Source organism: Lissotriton vulgaris, unplaced genomic scaffold (genome assembly GCF_964263255.1).
Source record: "Lissotriton vulgaris unplaced genomic scaffold, aLisVul1.2 SCAFFOLD_5138, whole genome shotgun sequence".
NCBI classification, from domain to species: domain Eukaryota; kingdom Metazoa; phylum Chordata; class Amphibia; order Caudata; family Salamandridae; genus Lissotriton; species Lissotriton vulgaris.
Window position 1 is genome coordinate 55636 of NW_028251995.1, and position 25130 is coordinate 80765.

The 25130-nt window shown below is 44.3% G+C and overlaps 1 protein-coding gene across 1 annotated transcript in view; it reads left to right on the plus strand.

Annotated features, from left to right (window-relative positions):
- Positions 1–89: 89 nt before the first annotated feature.
- LOC147662697 (nuclear receptor-binding protein 2-like) overlaps positions 90–25130 on the plus strand; it is a gene marked incomplete at its 3' end in the record, with an annotated part of 73898 nt that continues 48857 nt past the window's right edge. Inside the window, exons 1-6 of the mRNA XM_086950970.1 lie at positions 90–101; positions 3911–4012; positions 4326–4415; positions 5480–5520; positions 8428–8522; positions 16166–16189. Of these exons, the coding sequence (XP_086807096.1) occupies positions 90–101; positions 3911–4012; positions 4326–4415; positions 5480–5520; positions 8428–8522; positions 16166–16189 (364 nt within the window). The remainder of the gene's footprint in view (positions 102–3910; positions 4013–4325; positions 4416–5479; positions 5521–8427; positions 8523–16165; positions 16190–25130) is intronic.

The following is a 25130-nucleotide window of genomic DNA, read 5'->3' on the forward strand; positions in this document are numbered from 1 at the left end:
CTCGTTCACCCCGACTGCCCACTGACTCCGGCGTCGTGGACCGCCCCTGTGCTCCTCGGGGCTTCGTTGGACGGCTACTGCGCCCCGGGATGGGCGTCCCAGTATGTGCGTTTGTCGCTGTGACCAGCCCCCGGGTGCTGTGGGGTAGCGTACACTTCGTCACCGAGGCGGTGTGGCAGGCCGGATGTCAGGGGCCCTTTTACCGCCCGTTTCAGCCTCCGTGGGAGCTCCCAGCGTCTCCACAAGACGTGTGTGTCTCTGCCGCGGGGGGAGGGGGGGGCCCAGAATGCGCTGCAGCGCTCGCCGTCTCCCTCTGTTCCCCTTCTCCCCAGGAGGTCCTCGCTCACTTACTGGGCCGGCCGATGCCTTAATCCGGGTCGGTCCGCCGGATCACTGCTGTACGGGGCCACCAGGAGGCCACGCCCACTCCGTTCTCCACCGATGGCGCCGCTCGCCGCGGCCGGTCGCCGAGGAACAATCCTCTCCGTGCGGGGCCCGACACCTCCAGCTATCGCGCCCTCACCCTGCACGCCGGCAGTGCGACTCTCGGCGATCCGCCGCTTTCTAGGGCTTCGCTGCGGCCGCCATCTTGCTCGGCGCCAGTCCCTCAGCCGCTCCAGAGGCCGCCGCGATCGGCGGTCGTTCCCAGGTCCGCGGAGTCGCCGGCTGCCCAAATCTCGCCCAGGCGGTCACCGCCGGGCCATCATCCGGCGCCGGGGCACACACGGGCTCTACGGCCCCTGTAACAGGATTCTTGCGGGGGAAGAGGCGCGGAGCTCCGGGCTCACGCCGCCATTCCCTTCGGCGCTCAAGCCACGCCCCATGGCGATCTATTCATAATGTACCACTCTGCAGCCCTCTATGCCAAGAACAGATGCATACTGGTAAGTAGCATATTCCTTATTCAATGTCCACGTGTATTTGCTAGGCGGGTGTCTGTTTTCTGAAAAAAGATTGTAAAGTAGAATTGATTTCTAATCGTAAAAGTCTCATTTTCTACCCTGGTATTCTATAAGACATAGATTGTCTTACCTTCTTTCCAATTCGAAGATGATTTCCCGTTTTTTGCAATATCTACAGGGGGTAACTGTTGTACGTGTTTATTATGCTTCCGAACGGATGTGTTCTATAAAAAAGAACACAGTCATAAATGTTCTGCTCCTACTTGTACCTTAAACATTGAGAGTATAATAAATTTAGCTTTCCGTTTAATACCCAGTTAGTTCTACTGAGAGGCATGGGATTGGGCTGATCTATATCACCACCCACAAGTTGTTATTGCCTCCTTGTCAAAGTATTCCCAACTCCCCGTAGTTATCTTTGTGGTCGGGTTTGCCGACTTGCTCTATATTTCATGTGCTGGTCATATTGACAATGTCCCCTTTACACTAAAAAGATTACAGGGCGGTTTTAAATATCAAATCCCTGAAGCCTGCATTGCCGAGACTTCGCGATCCCAGATTATTAGGTTCTACCCGTTCTCGACCGAGAATCCTAATCACTACTAAACATTAGTTATAGTAAAAACCGTGGCGCCTATTATTTACGCTGATCTCAAGCCTCCCTGGTTGCAAACACTCACCTGTCGCATGGGCACGTCTTGCTTCCCCTCCTGTTTGCCGGTGTATCGATAGTGGCCAAACTCACTTTCACGGGTCTTTTTTATTCCGCGGTGCCTAATGCAACTCAGCTGGGATCAGTGGACTACGTTATACGTCTTAAACTTCGCGCCTGCGCATTCTCCCTATGTTATGGGCGCGATTATTTCGGCCATCTTGGAATGGAGTTTATAGCCTATAGTTTCAAGGGATTGCATCTATTTGATTTTATTTGCTGTCAATTTGGTCGGAAGTACACATTTATTCACAAAACATCTACCCCCTATATCTATGTCTCCTGCATTTTATCTTATATAGATACGTTTTTTTCCTGGTATGCTTAAGGTGGTTATGTGTTCTATTCCTATTGAGTCAGCAGGTCGCCTTCCAATGTACGCTCATTTTCACATGTTCTAAATGTTACTATCACGCCCATTTTATGTTGTAATTTATGCACGAACTTGCTAGAGTTTTTCCAAGTTCTATTTAGTGTTACGTGGCCAACAGGGTCCAACCATCATTTCCACCCCTTTACACGTACACTCTTTGTCTAATCTGTCCACTACTGTGGAAATTCACTGAACATTTAATTAAATGCATCTATCCTAATCGTCTGTTTTAGACTTTCACTTTCCAAATTTATGATTAAAATTAAAATAGGGAAATTCAAGTCTCTATATTGTTTACAGTCTTACAGTCTATTGGATCCATCTGGCCTATTTGGTTAGACTGAATCTGCTCTATTTATGTGTCCACTAAATTACTGAGTCCCAATCCTCTCTTGTGTTTAGGCCACCTTTAATTGTATTAAATTTTACCATATACCATTGTTCTTGCTACTTTCTCCTCTTTTTACTGTCCCCCCTTCTCGTGTGTTCTTTAATTTTTTCTATTACAACCCAGCTGATATCATTGTCACTGTGATTTTTTTCTTTCCAGTGACTCATTAAAGGGGCATTTTCCTTATTTGTTCTGATTGCTGACTTGTGTTCCCCTATTCTTGTCCTGAGTTCTCTTCCTGTTTCTCCTATGTACCCTAGGCCGCAAGGGCATAATATCAGATAGACAGGTTCTTACTTCTGCAGTTATTTAAGGTAGTAATTTTATGTCTTGTAGAGTTGATACAAACTTCTTTCGTTACCAGACATTGTTCGCATACACTACAAGAGCCACATTTGTAGTTCCCTACTGCTTTTTCTCCTGTCAGGGTTCTTTGGGTGTCTATCACGTCTTCCCTATAGGTGTGGACCAGGGTAGAGCGTAGGTTTTTATTTTTCCTAAAGGCATATAATGGTCTAGGGAGTATGTTATCCATTCCGTCATTAAGGATCTTCCAGTTGTGGTTGATCACATTTTTAATTTGGTTGGCAATCCCTGAGAATTGGCTTACCATCACTATCTTCTCTGTAGTACATTCTTTGTTTTTCTTTTCTAAAAGGCTCTTCCTATTATAGTAGCGTGCTCGTTTTAGAGAATGATTAATTAGTTTATTCGGGTATCCCCTTTCTTTGAATTTAATCTTGGTCTGTTCTGCATGTTTATAAAAGTCACCTATGGAGGTACAATTTCTCCTCAGACGGAGAAACTCTCCAAATGGGATGTTATCTCGCTGACTTCTAGGGTGATAGCTTTTATAGTGAAGGACCGTGTTTCGGTCCGTCTCCTTTTTGTATAATTCTACGGCCAATTTGTTATTTTCATTCTTTATAGTAATATCTAAAAAATTTACTTTTTGGTTGCTATATGAGTCTGTGAATTTTAAATTGCTGTCTCCCAAATTAATCCATGTCAAAAATTCATTTAGATTTTCTTGTGTTCCTGACCAAATGAAAAAAATGTCGTCTATGAACCTAACCCAATTACGGATATTCTCAAAAAAAGGGCTAACACTATTATAGATATGTTTATCCTCAAATACACTGACGTAAATACAAGCCAGACTTGGGGCGCAAGTTGCGCCCATACTGGTACCCTTCCGCTGTAAGTACAGGTCTTTTTTAAAAAGAAAAATATTATTAAGAAGCACCATCGATACACATTTCACTATAAATTCTTTATTACCTCCTGTAATTTCAGTGACTTCTAGGAGTGTTCTAATAGCCTCAATAGTGTTTTGTTGTGGTATGTTTGTATATAGTGACTCTAGATCTAGAGTCACCATATATTCACAATCATCTTGAAAGGATAACCCTTCAACCTTTGTAATCATGTCGGCTGTGTCCTTGATGTAGGACTTCTGTTGTTGTCAGTTTCGGCTATCTAGACCACTGCCCTGGTATACGTGTACTTTACATTTTCCTTCTTTCTTACAGGAGAAGATCAGGACAATGTTTGAGAACCTGATGGTCGTCGATCACCCCAACGTAGTGAAGTTTCACAAGTACTGGCTGGACGTGCGAGAATCCTCTGCCCGGGTGAGGGTTCCCAGCACATATCCCGAGAATGAGATTTCCAATATACCTCCTTAATATTTGCTCTTTATGAGTGTACGTACGATTGTGCAGTGGAATTTATTCCAGCTAATAGAATTATACTGCTAGTATGTTGATGATTCGCCCATGTATGGAAGGATGCTGACGGGACATTGGTCACAAGGGCATCAGGCGGGTGGCAGGGACCAAGCGAACAAGCAGCAAGAGTTTGGTACAGTGCCATCTGTAATATTTGGTACTTGCTGTTTGTTACTTCTAGTTTGCTAAAGCGGATCTGTTCCCATCTGTCTTGTAGGTGGTTTTCATAACCGAATATGTCTCTTCTGGCAGTCTGAAACAGTTCCTGAAGAAGACCAAGAAAAACCATAAAACAATGAACTCGCGGGTATGTACATCTTTATGTGCCATCTGGCTAGGGAGAGCACCTTTCAAGCTGGATCGCTAGAACTTTATAATGTAGTCTAGTTTGAAGATGTACTTCATGCCAGAAAAAAGAAACAAGCTTTGGCATAGGCAATAGGTTTCGCCTGTACAGGAGCCAATGTGTATTAGCCATGGTGTACACCAGCTTGGCTGCTGTTCAGCATGGCTAAAAGTCAGTGGCATAGAGGAGACTGGCATGGTGTGAATTGAGTAGAGTGGAGTGGCATAGAGTGGGGTGGATTTCCATAGAATGTAGAGCAGTATAGTGGAGGGTCGTGGAGTGTATTGGGATAGAGTGGCATGGGGTAGAGTGGAGTGGAATGGCATAGAGTATTGTTAAGGAGCATCAAGTAGAGTGTCTTAAAGTGGATAGGTGTAGTGTGGAGTGGATTAGAGTATTGTAGAGTAGAGTGGCAAAGAGTGGTGTGGAGCAGGGGCGTAACACAGGCCTCTGCAGCCCACGTGGTGCAGGGGGCCCTCACCCTCCAGAGGGCCCCGTCAGCACCGCACTTCTGCTGGGGAGCTCTAGATTGAATCCGGAGGGGGCCCCTTCACCTACCCTGCAGGGGGACCCCCTCAAGGTTTGTTACGCCACTGGTGTGGAGTAGATTAGAGTGGGGTGGCGTAGAGCTGAGTAAAGTGGCTTGGAGTGACGTAGAGGGAGTTGAGAGGAGTTATTGTCGTAGAGTGGAGTAGATTGTCGTGGAGTGGTATAGAGTGGAGTAGTGCCATAGAGTAGTGTGGAGTAGGTTGAAGTAGCATAGAGTGTATTAAAGTGTCAGAGAGTGGAGGGTCAAGGAGTGTCGCTCCTACCCACTTAATGCACCACCTTCAGAAGTCTCCACTTAAATTGCTGCGCCACCTGTGAGTTTGTTTCTAATTGTGCAAGAGCTGGTGGTGGCTAAACACCTGACTGGGCACATGGAGTGTGACAATCTTATGGCAGTGTGTGCAGCAAACTGCTTTAGGGAAATAGGCTGTCGTGCTAGAATACATTTCACATGCCCTGCTGTTCCATTCCTGCAGGCTTGGAAGCGCTGGTGCACGCAGATCCTGTCAGCCCTCAGGTAAGATTGAAGACGCACACGAATGAATCAATGAGTGAATGACGAGACTTGTACAGTGAAGAACTTCAAACTGACTTGCCCATAGGAATGGTGGTATCTGGTTGAGGGAAGCTGCAGGTTCTAAGTATTATCCGAATGTGAGTTGTTATAGAAAAGGAAACAAAGCCCACAGGGAGCTATTAAAAGCTTGTATGATGCCTTCTGGGCGTATTCAAGTATAAGAGCCCAAGCCTAAAGAAAGTTCCAAGGTTCATTTAAAGACTACAAAGAGACCTCTAGCTGATCTATATTTCTTTCAAAAATAGCCTATGGCTTATATGTGCCCCACAAGGAGGAAGTATATCCTATCTTTAGTGAGATCATATAGTGATGACAATGGTGATTAAGCAGACATTATTCTTGATTTTTTTTAATTTATATTGGTTATTTTTCATTTTCAAAAACCACAAGAATTCATTTGAGAGCGTACGAAGTTCGCAAATCACAAACTTATATGACGTAATTGATTCAAGAGAATTTTTGACAAGTGTACACAATTGAAATCTGATGCAAATAAATTCAATTCAATACATTCAATAACTATGTATGTCAGGTGAATGAGTGGTATGGTATGGAGTGAGTATGGTGTGGTTATGCATGAGTATGCTGGGGTATATCAGTTACATTGAATTAAATTGATTTGCATCAGATTTCAATTTTTTATATTGATGTCAAAAATTCTCTTGAATCAATTACATCATATAATTTTGTGATTTGTAAACTTAGTACGCTCTCAAATAAATTCTTGTGTGGTTTTTGAAAATGAAAAATAACAAATATAAATAAAAAAAAATAAAGAATGTCTGTTTAATCACCATTGCCATCTCTATATGATCTTACTATAGATAGGATAAACTTCCTCCTTGTGGGGCACATGTAAGCCATTGGCTATTTTTGAAAGAAATATAGGTCAGGTAGAAGTCTCTTTGTAGTCTTTGCCTGTTATTGACCAAGGCTCAGTGATCCCTGCATAACAAGGCCTTGCCACCCACATTTTCAAGGCCCTGCATTACAAGCTATTTTCACTCCTGCCTTAGAAGATCCTGCAATGCATACATTACACTGTCTTGTAGCCCCTACAATATTGGGCAAAGCAATTTCTGCGTTAAAAGGCACATTGCTCCCTTTATAAGAGAAAGATGCATCACAAGGCCCTGCTACCCCTCCAATGCACAACTTTGTGAACTTTGCATCACACGATCCTGTGATCACTGCCAAACTTGCGCGGCATTACAAGATCCCACAATCCTTTCATGTCAAGGTCTTGCGACCCTTGAGTTACAAGACCCTGCAGCCCCAGCACTACAGTGCCCTGACGTCTGTGCATCGCTTGCTACTACCGCAAAATCAGCAAGGCAGATAACCTGAACCACCACCAGGCGTTGCCATAAAGCCAGAGATGGGCCCTGCATCACTGGTGACCCAAGCCCCACTAAAGTTTCTGACAAGCCGAGTTAAGGTTGGCCTTGACGGAACTTGCAGAACCTACTAACACCGCGGAGCATTATGGGAGGTCCATAGATGACCAGTCAGCACCAGCACAAAGACGGATACATTGAACCTCCAGTAAAGTTTCATTGCTTACAAGGTGGAAGACACCATTTTGGGAAGGTAAAAGTTAGAGAACGCAGAATGCATGGGACTTCTGCATCCCAGAATTATTGCCAACCTAAGGTATTGATAAATGAGTGTGCGAAATAACCTCACAGCAATTACCACAGCGAGTTGTAACATTGGCCCACGTTATTGGGCTGGTCCACTTCCACTTATGACAGAAATAAGTTTATTACACCATTTTGATATCAGAAATACTGACGTAAATGTCGATGTGAAAAGAATAGACCTAGCACACCAACAGTCACCCTAAAAATACTGTAACATGTTGATGGTACATTTACCAAGCCCTGGAAATAATGTTGCATTGTTTTCCAAGGATACAGAAATGGTTAATGTCTCGCTACTATAGTAGACTGATAATAAGTACTGCTGACGTCTGTGTAGTAGAAATTTGTTGCCTCAAATATGGGCTAGAAAGAGTAAGTCTATCATAGGTGTAGGGTAGCCCAATCCCTGGCAGTTTTCCAGTATTATCACATAAGATACATTTACAGACAAAGACTCTAACGAGAACTCATTTCCATGGTCAGCGGATATCCGCTGCCATGGATAGCCGCTGTCAGCAGCTATCCATGGTCTAAAATTACAAAATTTTAGTAGAAAATTTTTTCTTTCTCTTACATTTTTGCCTAATAATGCTCATAATTAAAATAGGTGATCTATATCTTTAAAGGTTTATAAAAAAGCTTTCTTGTTATTTGTTAGAGTCCTCCTAAAGCATGGGAAATCTTTTTTTAAGTATCATACGCTCTACAAATCACGTAAATAAGCGAATCTACATTGGATGCCCCTGACCTAGAGTCTCTGCCTGGTGACCTGAAGTTCTGGTGATAATTGTAACTGTACAGAAGTGGGTATGCTTGAATAGAACATAAACTTCTTATGGTAAATTTGGTACTATAAAGGTAGACTGGCTGAACAATGGTTGTATGTAGATGCCATGGGAACAGGTTTACAGAATGGGCTATTAAGTAATCACTTTACTCTTGGAAGAACAGATATGTATATTGATTTGTTTGAAGTGAATTTCCTCTTTCAATACCTATTTCAAATTCCCTGCAGACTAACCCATTCTGTTTTCCTCCAGGTGATGGTGGGTCTTTCTTTCACCCCCTCTCTATACTCTCAGCCTTCCTCTCACCCTCCCAATAATAACTCTGTTTCTTTCCTGACAAAGGACACCTTGCGTCCGTCACCCACGCCCAGCGGACGTCCAATAACATGTTGCGTTTCTCTCCTGTCTTTGCAAAGCTTCCTCCACTCCTGCGACCCTCCCATCATCCATGGTAACCTGACCAGCGACACCATCTTCATCCAGCACAACGGGCTGATAAAGATTGGATCAGGTACCGTTGCATGCTTTGCGTGTCTGCTGGGCTAGGGTAATCTAAGAGCGGTCTTCAAAAGCAAAGATGTTCCTGTTTAGAGCGACACAGCTTAACTCGTGCACGCAACTCTCTGAGCGAGTAATAGATAATATTGTTGGCCATTGGCTGGACCATCTTTTATCGACATTTAGGGTCTCGATCTTCAAGATCTAATATCCACACGTCATACATTTAAATAGGAATAATTAGCATAGTTGTGGTTATCCTGAAAATCGGAACCTACAAGTTTTGGAAACGTAGAAGGAAGAATTTGTGTCAGTTAAATGTGCTGTTCAAAAACCATATAAGCCATCTGTAGGGGATCCGGTATATGTTTTGTAACTCTTCTTTCAATTTACTTTTAAATTATGCGGTCATCGCATGGAGTTTGTCTTAAATATTCCTCCCCCAGACTTCTCCCGTTTGGATGCCCATTGAACATGCGGCAGGAAGCCAAGGACTTGGCTTGGTGAGACCATATATTACAACCTTGAGTTGCACCCTCAGGGCAGCAGTGTGCATGGCAGACACTGGGAGGTCAAATTTAATATTTTAACTCTAGTTGTAGAGTATTTGAATGATCCAGGAGCCTTATTTACTTTTCTCAGCCTGAAATATTTTGGGGAGCCCTGAAATATTTTGGGGAGCCCTGAAATATTTTGGGGATGGAGAGCGTCACCCAATGCAAACAGCTATGAATACCTCACAAGAATGGTCCACACAGGCAGTCTTTCTTTACTGCCTCTACCAATAACTAGACCACGCACAAATTTAGCTAGGAGGATGTCGCCTTCATTCACAAGACACTCTGGATGCCATCTTTGATGTTTTACACTAGTTTAGATGAAGAGACTGCAGGAAAAATCCCTACACAGACGGCTTATACAAATTTTCTCTAGCTTAACACCATCGGTGCGGCGCATTTTCCCGCTGTGCGCTGAAGATTCGAAAATCCCGCGGCTCATGACGAGCTCAGCTCATCATGAGCGTACGAGAGGTGTACTTTATAACGAGTAGAGCTCGTCATCAGCGTCGAAGGGGCTAATTACCTGACCAGCGACACCATCTTCATCCTGCACAACGGGATGGATCTGGGACCCGCACACTGCCATCTTATGCCTTACCTGCCTGCCTGCTGGGCTAGGGAAATGGGGCACCTAAAGGGGGGCCTTCAGAAGTGACAATGTTCTAGTTTTGAGCAGCACAGGTTCTCTTGTGCACGCGACTCCATCAGCGGGTACCACATGATATTGTGCACTGATGTCTTGACCATCTTAGTTGAGCAGTGGTTTCAACGTTTATCTTCAAGGTAGGATCCTAGGTAGATTTTTGTAACATCCACATAGAATACATTTAAACAGGAATCATCAACATAATTACTGCTTATGCTAAAAATGTGGCATAGATCCAAACAATGCCAACCAACATTAGACAACCAAGATGCCCATGAGGCTAGAATCTTGTCACTTGAAAAATGTAGCAAAATGTAACTAAATAAAACAAAAATGCATATGTAGTGAAATGTATTTGTATAAAGTGCTACAATATCTATCCGGTGTCATTTGCTTTACTTAAAACTTCAAAGCAAATATATTCAACAAAGTGCACCCAATTACTAGTTATGGCACATGTGCTTTGTATGCACGTCTGATGGAGTGGTTCACTCTTTTTAATTTTGGCCTGCCACTAGCATCACAACTAATGTTTGGGTTCAGTATTCATCGCCTGCCAGAAAGCATATACTGTACGCTTTGCTTGCTCCTTCCACAGCAAAAGAGTGCTGGCTGGCACTTGTGGGGTTTAGTGTGAGCCCTGCCTTCCTCACAGAAGAAAGTTCTTGTTGGCGACTGCTCTCTCCCGTCGTCCCTGCTCCCATCCCACAGGGTCCTTTCATTTTGCTCCCTTCATGAGATGCTACATGCTGCAAGGATCCTTTAACCGGCTGAAGCTTCTGCAGTGTGCAGGAGGTGGCCTCTCAATTTAGGGTCTCCTCCCCTTGGGCTGCATTGGAGGTGGCCACCCTGTTTGAAGCCAGTTCCTCTAGGCCTGCAGTAGAGGGGGCCTCCCCTTTTGGGACTGAAGTAGGGGTGTGGTACTACCTCCTCCAAGGCAGGGAGACCGGGATACAGGATGAAGTAGCCAGATGTGCATTCGCAGTGCCGTACCAATGTGTGTCAAGGACCCTACTGAAAGGAAGCAAAGGGCTTAACTGGCTGCTGTTTGAAATGCGAAATAAAGCAATATCCTGGGTTCCGCACTCCTCTCAAGCCTCTGGACCCCAGTGCCACTACACCTGCTGCACCTAGGGGCTACAGCAATGCACATTAGTGTAGAAGATCAGCTGCTCTTTGCAGCCGAAGGTGTAGAATACCCTTCCGCCTCAGTCGTCTCTTCAGTACTTTGTTATCGAGAATAGTACCCTCAAGTGATGGACCTGGGAGCCATTGTGGTCAGTGGGGTGACAACTGCAGCATGCGTTTATGGCGTTGTCGTCATGGCCAGGGACGATTCTCTGCCCACCCCAGGCCAGCAGGCAGAGAAAGTGGGTACTCCTCTTCTGTTGGAGCCTGAGCTTGAATGCTGTTAGCCCTGAAGCGTTAGCAGATCATTGCTGGACACGTAAGAGGAAGCCGGCAGGAATGAACAGCAAAAGATCTAGTTGGAAGTTGCAGTTCAATGCATGGACTCGAGTGGAGGCGGAAGGATACACTCAAGCATCCAAATGCATTAGGTGAGAGATGGATACTAAACTGGGATGAGCCAATTGGTGATTGTCTCAAGCCAGTGGCTTAAAGAAGCTTGTCGAAGACAGCCAATTGCTGAAAGGGGCAGACCCAAAACCCACTCTATACATAATGTTGGCATTGGCAGTAGGGTTCAGCTTCGTTGTAAAAATGGAAACCATAAAAAGAAAAAATACAATGACCCTTTCCGTGAGAAAATTGGTGGGAAACGACTCTGGTTAAATTCAGGCGTTTAGGATTAGCAAAAGCATCGTGCATTACTTCAAATCGAAAAATCCAGCGTACTTCCATATTTGGTAGCAGTGCCTGTCGTTTTGTAGGTTTGTAATAGTGAGACACGCCACGAACACCTAGATGGCTGCTTCTCAAACATTCAGTTGGGTGTCAAATCCGTATGTTTGTTTTGTTTACATATAAAATATAATTTACAGCATTGTGGTAGCGCTATTTTTGCACATATTCTTGAGAGTTATTCGCCCAAGTGCTCGTGATGGGGTTCGAACCGCGGTCTGCGGCCTACACCGCAACCTCGGGTTATCCACCGCGGCTGCTGATACGTTTTCCTTTGGCTGGTCTTGAACCTTCAACCTCCCCAACAAGGCCGGTATCCTGACATCACTGCTAGAAAATCTGCATCATTTAAGGTCGCAATTTAAATACGTCTTTATAGGAATGTTGACTCGGCACGCGCACACGCACGCGCCACCTGAACCGCAGCTTCACCACTGAGTGCCTGAGTTTGCCCCCGAGGCGGCGGTTCCACTTCCCTTGACCTCGGAAAGGGGAGCTCCCTGCTGACAAGTGGTGTTTTACTGCGAGCGTTTAAAACCGGCCTCCATCACCCGGCTCCAGGCAGCCCGAGGCCCGCCCGGCCGGCCTCCCGTTAGAGTGCATTAAATATTTATACAAGGCATTAACATGGAAGAGAAGGGAATGGACGTGAACTGAGAGTGTGGGTGGTGGTGGGGGGGGGGGGGGATGGGGGGACGGGGGCGGGGGACGGGGGAAGGAGAGGAAAGAGTAAAGGGAGGGAGGGAGAGAGAGAAAAGGGAAGCGAGAAGAAAGAATGAGAGAGCAGACTAGAGCGAGGTCAAAGGAGAGGTGAGAATGAGGGGATGGAGGGAAACGGAAGAAGAACAAAGACTAGAGCCTGGCTCCAGGAAGTGAGGGGGAGCGTGACAGAGAATGGAAGGAAGAATAAAGAGGTGGTGTGAGTGGAGGAATAAAAGTAGAGATTTATTATGCAGCACGTTATAGTGGAAGAGGCTTGACTGCCCCCAAGAACGCAGGGTCCGTTTCAAAAGATATAAAACTGAAAGGAGTGCTTAGAATACCCTCCATTAGCCACATCATAAACAACAAACACTGACAAAGCCAGTAGCTCTGACCTTATCGTTGCCAAAGTTTATTATTTTTGTGAGTGTTTTTTTTTTTTTGTATGAAGGCACATATTGCACCAGTAGACCCTGGCACTGAAGAGGACTTCTTGCTGTGCGGATGTGTACATTGTGAAGGAGCGAAGCGCCCTCACGCAAAGTTAGGTAGCCAGTGGCTGAAGTGGGCCCTCTGCTGAATGCTCTGATGGGCAAAAGCATAATGTGACGGATGCTACAGCCTTCCATTGGATGAGGAGGGCTGACTGAAAACCCCTATAAGTATTAGTATATATTGAGTGGTTATCCATAGGATTGTGCTTCCATAGGAAATGCATTTTTTGTGTTGCTAGTAACTCCACAAAACTTTCAAAAAAAGTGCTACGTTTAACTAGCTTGCGCATGGAAAGTTTTGGGGTAATAAGTCTAGCGGGGTCCAAGAAAAGGGGAGGGGTTCCCAAAATTCATTTTTCCATTGAAATTTTAGACACCATTACAGCCTAAATCGGTGAAAGAATTTACACCAAATTTTGCGGAAAGCTAGATCAAGCCCCCTCAAAGAGTGCTTTATGTAATTTGATGTAAATCTCTTCAGTAGTTTTTGTGCAATTAGTGCCCAAAAACGTTGTATATCTCGGGATGTGGAGCCTCCGCGTACCCTGACAGATCTCAAGCTGAGATCTGATTGGCTGCCTCTACCAGGAAGTGCTAGCAGCCATCTTAGGACTCTAAACTCTGTCTAGTCTCCCCATTCCTCCCCCGGTAGGCCAAGGCCTGGAAAGGGGTGAGGCATTTATTTTGGGGCGGTGGCCACATGTGGCCCCCTTCCCCAGGTCAATTTTTTCGCCAGGGGCCCGCAACCCCCGGTGCATTTTTGAAGGAGAGGGGGGCATGTTGCCCTCCTCCATGGGCTGCTTTCTGCCAAGTGGAGGTTCTCATGCCCCAGGGTCTTGCACATTTTTTAAGAAGAGGGGGGCACGCAGCCCTCTCTCAGGGCCGCGTATTGCCCTGAGATCCTCTAAAAGCCCTGGGGAGCCCTCCCTCTGGGCCGCAAAACTAAATTGAAAGGGAGGGGGCCACGCTGTCCCCCGTTCCAAGCCATTAATTTCCCGGGGAACCCTCCCCTGGGACTTAGCGTTTTCCCTGTCCGCAGCGGTGGAGGCAGGGAAATCTGTGTTTGTTCTCGCTTGGCAAGAGCTTAAAACTCCTGCCAAGCACAAATTCTGCTCCCAGCGGGTGGGACTTCAAAAATGCTCCCTCCCACTGGGAGCAGACTTTTGATCTGTTTCAGAACAGAAGAAATGAATGCTCCTGCCTCGCAGAAGCAGTGTTCTTAGCTGCTCCTTCAGGGCGGGAGCACTGGTGAAATTTAGTGTTTGACACTGAAAGTTTCACCTAACTATAACGTCACTTTAATCTTTATATTCACTGGAAAAAAAAACACACACACATATATATATCCGGCCTGGTTGAATTTACACTTATCAACAAACAAAAAAGTGGCCTGGTCAGAAACCTGTATGTGTGCCGCAACTGAACTAGTGCCCCAAAACCATTAGTAGCACTAGAAGTGATAGCCCGGGCCTGTTAGGAAAATTCCCATCAGCCCACCCATGTGGTGGAATGTCGTCATGTGGGAGATGTCACCAATCCAATTCTCAAGCAGTGCACCTAGTCATGGCGCAGAGATGGAGGGATTAACATGGTGTAAATACAGACCACTGGGCTTCACTGGTGATGCTAATGGGGTGCAGTGCAAAAAATGAAAGTGATAAACGTGAAGGTAAGATTGACTCCAAGGGCCAAAATCAATTTTAATCAGTATGGCGCTCGGGTCAAGATTAAAATTCTGCCAAAATAGTTTGAAATAATATCTATATGTGGGCAGAGTAAGTGAAGGTCGACATGTTTCAGCTGTACTGACTATTGGTCTTAGCTTTCTTCAGGACCATTAAGGAAACTGCGACTGCAAATCAAAAATTAAAAGATCAATGATGCACGCTAATGTACATTGGATAAGTCCTACCAGTTCCTCTGAGCCCAGATGAATACTGTAGGAAGTCCAGAACTTTATGTATCTCCCAGCATTATGTGGGAGTACGCCTCACCTCACCCGGAACCCACTCGGGAAAAAGGGAGGCCCCGCTCTGTCCGTCGGTACTTCTCGGACGCCGGCATCGAGGTACCGACGGACAGAGCGGGGCCTCCCTTTTTCCCGAGTGGGTTCCGGGTGAGGTGAGGCGTACTCCCACATAATGCTGGGAGATACATAAAGTTCTGGACTTCCTACAGTATTCATCTGGGCTCAGAGGAACTGGTAGGACTTATCCAATGTACATTAGCGTGCATCATTGATCTTTTAATTTTTGATTTGCAGTCGCAGTTTCCTTAATGGTCCTGAAGAAAGCTAAGACCAATAGTCAGTACAGCTGAAACATGTCGACCTTCACTTACTCTGCCCACATATAGTTATTATTTCAAACTATTTTGGCAGAATTTTAATCTTGACCCGAGCGCCATACTGATTAAAATTGATTTTGGCCCTTGGAGTCAATCTTACCTTCACGTTTATCACTTTCATTTTTTGCACTGCACCCCATTAGCATCACCAGTGAAGCCCAGTGGTCTGTATTTACACCATGTTAATCCCTCCATCTCTGCGCCATGACTAGGTGCACTGCTTGAGAATTGGATTGGTGACATCTCCCACATGACGACATTCCACCACATGGGTGGGCTGATGGGAATTTTCCTAACAGGCCCGGGCTATCACTTCTAGTGCTACTAATGGTTTTGGGGCACTAGTTCAGTTGCGGCACACATACAGGTTTCTGACCAGGCCACTTTTTTGTTTGTTGATAGTTTCTCTTAGGGCACGAGTGGTTCTGGTCGTTAAATATAGCCCCATTTGACCCTCCCTACGTTGATTTTCTGAATTTACACTTACGCAAGCCAATTATTCTCATTATAAGCCCACGGGATTAGGGATCTGTGCATCTACTGCCACTTAGTGGTATTGAATACGTCTACCCAATGGATCTCATTGAACGCCAAATTCGATTTGGCAAATATGTGAACTGATGGATTGTCTCTGCCCTGTTTTTAATTGATACTGTTTGACCAAATTAGCAGAACTAAGAGGATGGGTGAACACCTGCCCAAATGAACCACCCCAACTTTAGAATATCAAAAAATTGTGTCTGACCTAGTAGATCTTTTTAAATCACCATCATTATTTAAAAGTCTCCTACAAAGGGATTTTATTCACCTTATTGATACTTTAAAGTGCGTAACTCATCAGATTCACTTATACACAAGTGGGTATGCGAGAAAGACACTTGTTCGATTCGCTTGGGGGCGGGGATACAAGTCGCTCTTTTGTACAGAAAATTGTCTGGTTTCGGCTCCAGTTATTGCATTGCTGATCTTGCCCAGGTGTTTTTCACAGCTAAAGTTATCTTTCTCTTGTTTTCTTCCTCCACATGACCTGGTGCGCCGGCGGCAGTGTGGCACAGGGTGTTTGCAAATGGTGAGTGCTCCTGAATTTCAATGTTTGCATTAATGTGCAGCTTATGTACATTGCATCTGCATATGTTGTTTTACAGTTGCTTAGTCTTCATGGTTCGTATGATAAAAGATGTGGATTTAAAGGTACAAAAATGACGCAGGTGGTTGGACTCGGATCTACCCAGACGGAAAGATTGTACAGATAGCTCACTGTTCTCTTTTTCGCTTGAAACACTAAACTTTTCTTCTTCCAATTCCTTCCTATTATCCAAACCTTTCTAGGGGGTTTCCATTGTTACATCTAGCTCCAATCCTTTTCAGTACTGTAGACTTGAAGATAACTCTGCGTTTGTTGTACGTTGTTGCGTGGACTGATGGAGGAAAGCTCAGTGTTGCAACAAAACCTAATTTTGGACCAATAGAGGTTCCAACTGGCCAGCAGTTGTTAATTAGGGAGTTATGTGGTTTTCTGGTTGTTGTTTGACTGCATGGCTAGCTGGCTAGGACTGTGCTTGGATATAGAACTGTATATCCAACGAACAATGGTTCCTGTGGCATAACAACTTGTACAATTTATATTTAGTACAACAGCTCAATGGCGTTTTTTAATTATCATAGAAAAAGGGGCTTGGCAAAGAAAAAGGCACACTCATACCAGATTCTGAAAAATGCTTTTGTAATTTACATAAGGCAGTTATAACAACGACATATATACAAACAAAGAAGTGCAATGTGTCCCCAGTGATATTGTGAGCGAAAACAACAACCACATAGACAATAGGTGAGCTGTACAATTTTTCGACTATGAATATTTACAAGAGGGAAATGACCAAACGCAACAATAAATCAATTTGTCATCAGTGACTATCTACAATCATAGAGCACTGTGTTTTAAGGGTTCATTCCCTATGGCGTCGACGGCGTTTCGACCTATTAGATGAAGGTCTCGTCAGGACTAGACAGTGAGGGACATCTATAAAGAGAAGTGAAAAAGTGTATAAGTGTGTGTATAGTCGTATTAATTAATAAAAGTATATGAATTAAATTCCAATGGGATGTACCTCGTGGTGTCTTTTATTACAACCCATGCGTGATAAAGTAATACTAGAAACAACTTACAGTGAACCCAGCCGGGCACTGTCAAGAAGCAAGGAGAAAGAGGTATTAATGATGTCACATTTGCTGAGACATACGCAAAAAAGTGCAAAAACGTCATGTTCAAGAACTTACCACTGTCATGGAGTCGTGTGGTAGTCCTATATGAGGGCTTATGGTCAGTGCCGATGTAACAGGGAGATACCTGACGATACAAGTGCACAAATTACTTAAAGCGCGTCTTAAATGCTAAACAGAGGCTCTAATAGCGCTGCGGATGTCGGTCAGGGTCTTGAAATAGGTTCATACCTGTTTCGAAGGATAAACCGCTCGGTAGCGTTTTCCCGGTCGTCTGTAGAATGACAGAATCTGTTCCGGGTATTGACGTCATCACGCTTTTAACGTGATGCGTGCGGTGCGCGCGCAAGCAGAGAAGGGCTGTTTATACACAATGAAAGATTTTCTGCTTCGGTCCTATTTACATAATCGTAGTTGTAATATATACAATAACGCACAATATATTATCCCTGATTGCACATGCAGTTAAGGAAGAAATATGTCTCATGTTTACAACGTAATGTGTGCAAAATCAGACAGGGGCTGTTTATAAATGTGGAAGGACGTCCTGCCTCGATCCTATTTACATAGTCATACTATAATATTGATCAAATTTAAACATATTGTAGTGTATGACGATTTTTACAATAGCAATCAATATGTTACAAACAATATAGCTCCAATAGCAGTTTGCAATCATCAAGGGAATATACATTTATCCAAAGCAGAAACAATCATAAGCGCCCCATATTTCGTCTCGGAATTGTTGTGTGCCTAAATCATTGCTATACATTAATACACATTATCAGTGACATACCACAATACCCCTCAATTCAGAAGTTCTTGCTCAGAAATGCTCAGGTTTACCAGATCTCATCAGGTCATCAGGGTCGAGACAAAGCCCCTCCATTCATCTGCAGAATTTAACCCATCCTTAATTGAATTGATTCTATCAATCCAATGGCACTCACGTCGTAGCAATATCTGTGAAATATCACCACCTCTTTCAGGTACTGTCACAGTGTCTACCACCTGCCATTTCATCTGGTCCGCAGAATGATTTTTCTCTAAGAAATGCCCTACCAGTGGTGCTGTTAAAACTGCTTTTCTTATGCGGCTCCGATGTTGGCCTATTCTCGCTTTCACTGGTTGTTGTGTCTGCCCAATGTATGGTAAACCGCAAGGGCACCAGATGCAGTACACGACATTACGTGTGTTACAGTTTGAGAAAAACTTCAGTATGTGTTCATGACTACCATGTTTAAAGGAGTTAGTCTTCTCTGTCAGAGGGCAAATTACACAATTGCCACAAGGGTGATGGCCCAGGATGGGTGGGAGATTCCATGATGCTTCTAATGTGCCACCTCTCCTAGTACTTTTCTCCGTAGATGACCTAACCAAGTGATCTTTCAAATTTTTCCCTCTTTTGTAGGCAAATAAAGGTACATCAATTTGAGGGTCAATACTTTTTATGATATTCCAATTTTTTATAATTTTCTGACGGATCTTATTAGTGTGAATACCAAAAGTGGTGACACATACAATTTTCTCCATTTCTCTCTTTGGTCTAGTAACCAATAGTTCCTCCCGGGGGCAGTACCAGGCACGTTTAAGTGATTTTCTCACTATTTTATTCGGGTAGCCTCTCTTTAGTAATTTGTTCCTTAGTATTTCTGCTTCTTTTAGATAGTCATCTCGCCGAGCACAATTCCGACGGATCCTTAAAAATTGCCCAAAGGGCAGACCGTCTCTCAGTGCTCTAGGGTGTTGGCTCCTATATGACAGCAATGTATTTTTCTCGGTTGGTTTTCTATGAAGAGATGTATAAAGTTTACCCTCATTATGTTGGATACTCAAGTCAAGGAATGGGATCTTATCTTTTTGCAATGTAGATGTAAAGATCAAGTGTGTTTGAGCAGTATATAGAACTGTGACATGTTAGCCTGGTGTGTGTGTGTGTGTGAATAGATGTTTGGTTAGATAGGTGAGGTTGTGACTTACTGGTTTGTTAGTTAATGACAGCTGCTTAGCTATTCATTTACATGGCTCATGATCGATTAGTAAGGTTAGTGTGTGGATAGACTGCTGGTTGCCTGGTTGTTGCATGGACAGCTGGCTGATTTCATTGTTTGTTTCATAGAATATTGGTTGATTGGCGAGAAGTATCTATGAATACATGACAGATTAACATACTGGTTAATAGCTGTGTAACCTAGTAAGTCTAGGTCGGGTTGATTTGTTAGCACCTAGGTCCTGTTAGCACAAAGCTGTTGCTGATACCCTCGTTGGAAATGAATAGAGCTCTGTGGTTAGCATAGTGGTTTCTTGTGTAAAGGGTTGGTTAAATAAACCGTTTCCTTGGAAAATTCTTGGGTTGCAACATAAAACATGTTGTGTTTGGGAGCTAGACAAATTGATATCTGGAGAGCAAACTGGCAAGCAACCGGGGTAAATACCCCGTCCATGGGTGCATAGAGAATGGTCATGTTGGCAATAGTTACATAAATAGACCATTGTAAGTTCGGGCATGGGTCTGCCAGGTGATTGCATTGATGGGTGGTTAGCTTGGTGGATGCTTGTGGTTGCTGGTTCAGTGGATGGTAGCTAGGTAGATGCAATGATAGATCTTTCGTTAGCTGGTTTGCGGCACGGGCAGTTCACTATTTAGATATGATATATGATATATATAATATATATGCCCAATATTGCTAAAATGCCTTTGAGGTTGTTTTTGTTCCACATAGACAAGCTGTGGCACAGCAATTCAAGCTGGATTGCTCCTCGGCTCGTGGCAAAGACAGTTTGGCTTGTGGTTGGTCCCTTCTGTAATGGGGCCGTCTAGCTAAAACAACAGACTGGTCCTGCCCAGAGGAATTCTCAATGGTTCAGAACAGCTGGTCCAAGAATGTCCATGCATTGCCTTTTTGTTGTCTTAGTTGGTTGCGTAAGCGAGAAGGTATGTTCAGACGGGGAAACAACCTTTACAACAAAACTTTTACAACATAACATCCATTACAACGCATGCCATTACAATGCAACCATTACAACGCATGACACTACAACGCATGACACTACAATGCATACCACTACTACGCAGTCATTACAACGCTTACCATTACAACGCATACCATTACAACACATAGTACCCTTACACTATCCAACACTTACCCTACTGTTGCACCCCCTGGAGTTAGAATAGTAATTTTTACCCCTACACTATCCAACACTTACCCTACTGTTGCACTCTCTGGAGTGGGAATAGTAATTTTTACCCCCACACTATCCAGTACTTACCATACATGCAATGTAATGTTATGCGTTGTAATGGTATGCGTTGTAAAGGTAGTATGCGTTGTAATGGAATGCGTTGTAAAGGTAGTTTTTAAAAATTCATTGTAATCGCATGCGTTGTAATGAAATAAATTGTCATGGATGTTGCGTTGTAAAAAATGCATTGTAAAGGTATGCGTTGTAAAAGTATGCGTTCTAACGTCATACGTCCGTTCAGACGTCTTGCCGCTATGCTTTTTACTCAAGCTGAAGCTCACTGATGAGGCACAAGTGGCTAAAACACATTTGTGGTTGTATGTTCTTCAGAGATGTTTCTAAGTCTAGGGGAGATGATTTGGCAACTCAGGCTTCACTGGGCCTTTGGGGTAGATTGAAATCTGTTTTGGAAAAGGTCAGCTCTTGCTTCTGATGCGGCAGAGGGACTCCAACAAATCTCCAGAGGTTAAGAAGCATTGGCGATAGCATTTCCATCCTCCCCGTTTTTTGTTGCCTTAGTCGATAGATGGTGGTGTCTGGTTAATTAGATGGATACATGGATAGCTGACTGGTTAGATATGCGGCTGGTAATGTATGTTGTTAAGGCTGAACAGGCACGTTTGTGAATGGATATGGTAGCTCGCTTGCTAAGGGGGTGAATGGCTTGGCAGAAGCGTAGCTGGAAAATTATCAGGTTAATTGTCCTTCTCAAGTAACACTGACACTATTGAATAATTTACACCCTAAAGTATTCAGTGCCTAAAATTGCAAATTGCATGCTTGCAGAATTATTGTTGGTGTTCGGCTCAAGTACACTGAGAAACGAGTCCTAGTGCTCCCTGTGACGCTTCTTGTTTCCTGCCACAATCTTTTACGCTGCTTAAAATCCCTCTGTGTTATGACATAGTTGCACTTCGAGTGTCAATTTTTTGCTTGGGAATCCTGCTTACTCGCCCTGCTCTCCCTCTTTCCACAACGTTGGTCTTTGCTTGCGCTGGTCGGTAGGACCAGGAAACGTTTATCAAAACACAGTGCTGTGATTTTAATAATGTATGTCCCCATATACATGAGCTTCCATCCACTCCTTAGAGCTGCACCCAAGCAGGAGACAGATTAGTTTATCCTTCTTAATTTGGGTACCACAGTGATTCTTTTTGCATCTCTTTTTGTGGTAGGGTTGGGCGCATTTTTTCCTTCAATAGCTAAAAAAAAATTAAATAGCTTAGACACCAGATCTGGTAGGTCATGTGTGTTCTTTCCTGGAACTCATCCAAGGCTGCTAAGGAACCACCACCGCCTGTCACTGTCCTGGCAGGGACCGGGGCGAGCAGAAGTCCTCATCTTCATAGCGGGATTCAACTTTCACAGCAAGATAAGTCTTTGGGACCATATGCGGATACAAACTCTGCAGCAACTGTGGGTACCAGTAAGAGCGGTCGCCTCCCTCACTCCTGATACCTCTACCGCTTACTCTGGATGAGAAACCAGTGAACACACTCACTTGCAGTTACATTGAGGAAAGCACAAGCTAGCAACACCTGGAGTCTAGTGGTACTGGACGCACGTATGTGCATGCTATTTCTGTAACGTGAACCTAGTCAAAAGGCAGCGGAGCACTGTACATGGTCAAAAAAAGAATAAAGTCCACGCTTAAGAGAAGATTGGGCAGGGTTTGGATGGTTAATGCACTAATGGGTTGTTTTTAAAAGAGGTGAATCTTCAACTCTTTTCTAAATTGGAGCAGCCTTGGGGCAGTCCTGATAGATACGAGGAAGCTGCATCGATGGAAAAGGCCTGCTGTATTTAAAAAAAAAAAAAAATTACACTTAGTCTGCAGTTTGTCTTGGCAGTGGTTGTACTGAGAACCAGCAGGGATGGTGAGCTTGTTTGCGAAGTAACCAGGGGTGCTGCTTGTGATGGCGTTGCAAATGATGCAGCTGGTTTTGAAGATGGTGCGGGCCGGCAAGGGGAGCCAATCGAGTTCCATCAGGATGGGGGGGGATGCGATCATATTTCTTCAGACCCTGGATGAGATGGGCTGCAGCATGTAGGATTCCCGTAAAGTAACTGAATGACCCTTTAAGCCAGATGCCATTTGGATGGTACCACCGAGAGGTTCACCTGCCTTGGAATACAGAACGGGGCAGAGCCAAATCCCTCTAAGAGGTGGTAACTCTTCGACAGATATCTCATTTTAGAGATTATGGTTGTCTTCCTCAGGGTTCCCCTCACCACTACATTACCTGAGACTAATTCCCCCTCATCTAAAATCCCCAAAAGAGCACATCTTGTTCCGGGTAAAATTAATGGGAACATCAAGACAATCGAGCACGAGGTTTCCAAATTAAAATCAATACTAGACCTTGCTCCTGGAGATTCTTTACCTTCTGATTAGAACCAGTTCAAACATAAGATGGATGAGGAGGGAGAAGAAGGAATAAATCGACGTGTGTCTCGGAACTGGTAACCTCAGATGTTGGTTCTTGTAATATATTCCATCTGAACCTTCGCAGGGGCCAGAGGTTGTTTCCTATATGGATAATCTATTATGATTTCTAATTGTGTGAACTGTTTTGAAGAATCTCAATTTTGTTTCTCCAGAACTAGAACGAGCACTTGACATGTCAATTCAAGGAGTCTGATCTCCTTCATGACAGTCTTCTCCTAACATCGTAGGCTCTTCGCTTTGATTTGAACATAAACATAACCCTCAATTACCTCACACCTGTTCAGAGGCCATGGTGCATCTTTGTTTTTAATGACTGTACAGATACCAGCACCACTGATACTTAACAATGCATGATGCATTCTTGCTCCATTGCAAGAGAAACAAAGGTCCTTGGCAAGGAAATTGACAACTATAATAATTATAGGCCACAATATGCACTATAATAACCAAAAAGGTCCAGCCGGACCTATCACCTAGCTGCCATTCCGTATATCGTCAATTGTTCTCCAGGTAAGCCCTGACATGACTATTTCGAACAGCACACTCTGGGAACGGTCCCAGCCTACATTAGCTGGCAATTGGTTCCTCTGGTTCCTCTATAATTGCAACCGACCCTTCTGCCCTTTAGTGTTCCGGTGGCTTGCGGGTTCACCCATGCATTACTTTATGCCTTTCAGAACATACAATCCTGGATGCCTAGCTTATAACCAACCCTAGACGCTCCAACTGACCAGGCTTCTACCCGGACACCTTAACCTTAAGGTGCATGGTAAGCCTCACTCTTTTTGGGGTCAACTCCCTCCCCTCCCCCAGTAGAACCTAACCACCCCCTGATAACTGTTGTTCTCTATACAGGCACAACCACAACGGTTCACTGCAGCAATCAGATCTGACTCAGCCCCTCCAGACCACTTGTGAACAGCGCGGTAGACACACCGCTCTTCGCGCTCATGTAATTATCCCCTTGCTTCCTTCTTGGTCTCCCCACTGCCCTTCACCACCCCTCGCCAATGTGGAACACATCACCAAGGCATGCATTAGACACATAAAAAATGCCAACCACGACCTTACACCTATGTCCCTCATCGCATGAATTGATCACAAATGCGCTGTGGATGATCAGCACAGGTTGCTTGACACTTCTCTCACAAGAATGACCAAGTAACACCTTAAAGCATGGCATGAGTCCGAATTCATAATAATCCTAAGAGTTACACAGATGTTTAATGTTCTGTCATATGTCCCCCTTCTCCATGTTTTTACAGGCTTTAATTCAGGCAGGCAATGGTTGTCCTGATAATGATCCACTATCCTTGACTGGATCGAAACGCCGTCGACATGATATGTGGGCTTAACACTAGTTCACTATTATATGCCTAAAACGTTTTGTTCCCCACATATGTGAAGCAAATACATTGTAAAGATTGCCCTTTTTGCTCCGTTTTTCCTCACATGCCTGAAACACCTTAAATGTTTGTATTGTCTTAATTTTTTTTTTTTTTTTTTTTTTTTGAAGACGTTTATTATTGTAAAAGAAAAAGTGCAGGACATATAGCAGAGCCTACAACCCTGTGGGCCGGCTGCAAGAAATCCGTGAATTGTATAGGCATAGGGTTACAGAGGAAGGCATTATGCATCATCTCATTCTTTGTCTGGCGTGCTTCTTCACTGGTGGATTATGTATACGCTTCACATTTCGCACACAATCTGTTCCATAATTGACGTCTCATTTTACATTTTCCTATAATTCAACCAGTAACTTTTCAACATAAAACAGGGATGATCATATCAGCATGTCCCAGTGTGTCTGTGTTGCCAGTGCCGTGCCACATATCATCCGTGCGCACGGCACCAACGTCCCATCAACATGTTGGACATGCGCCAGCGGCGCAGCAGTGAAATGTGGGGTCTATAGCCCGCGTGTGTGAATAGCTGTGAAGCTGGTGTGGGACAGGGTCGGTGGGCGGTGGCATCCCCCCGTTCGTCGGTTCAGTGTACGGCGTGCGTGGCAGACACAAGTGTCGCCCCTGTTGCATGTTCGGTGGGTGGCACCCATTCCTGCGTTCCCTGCCGAGTGTCCAGTCAGTGGCGCTTA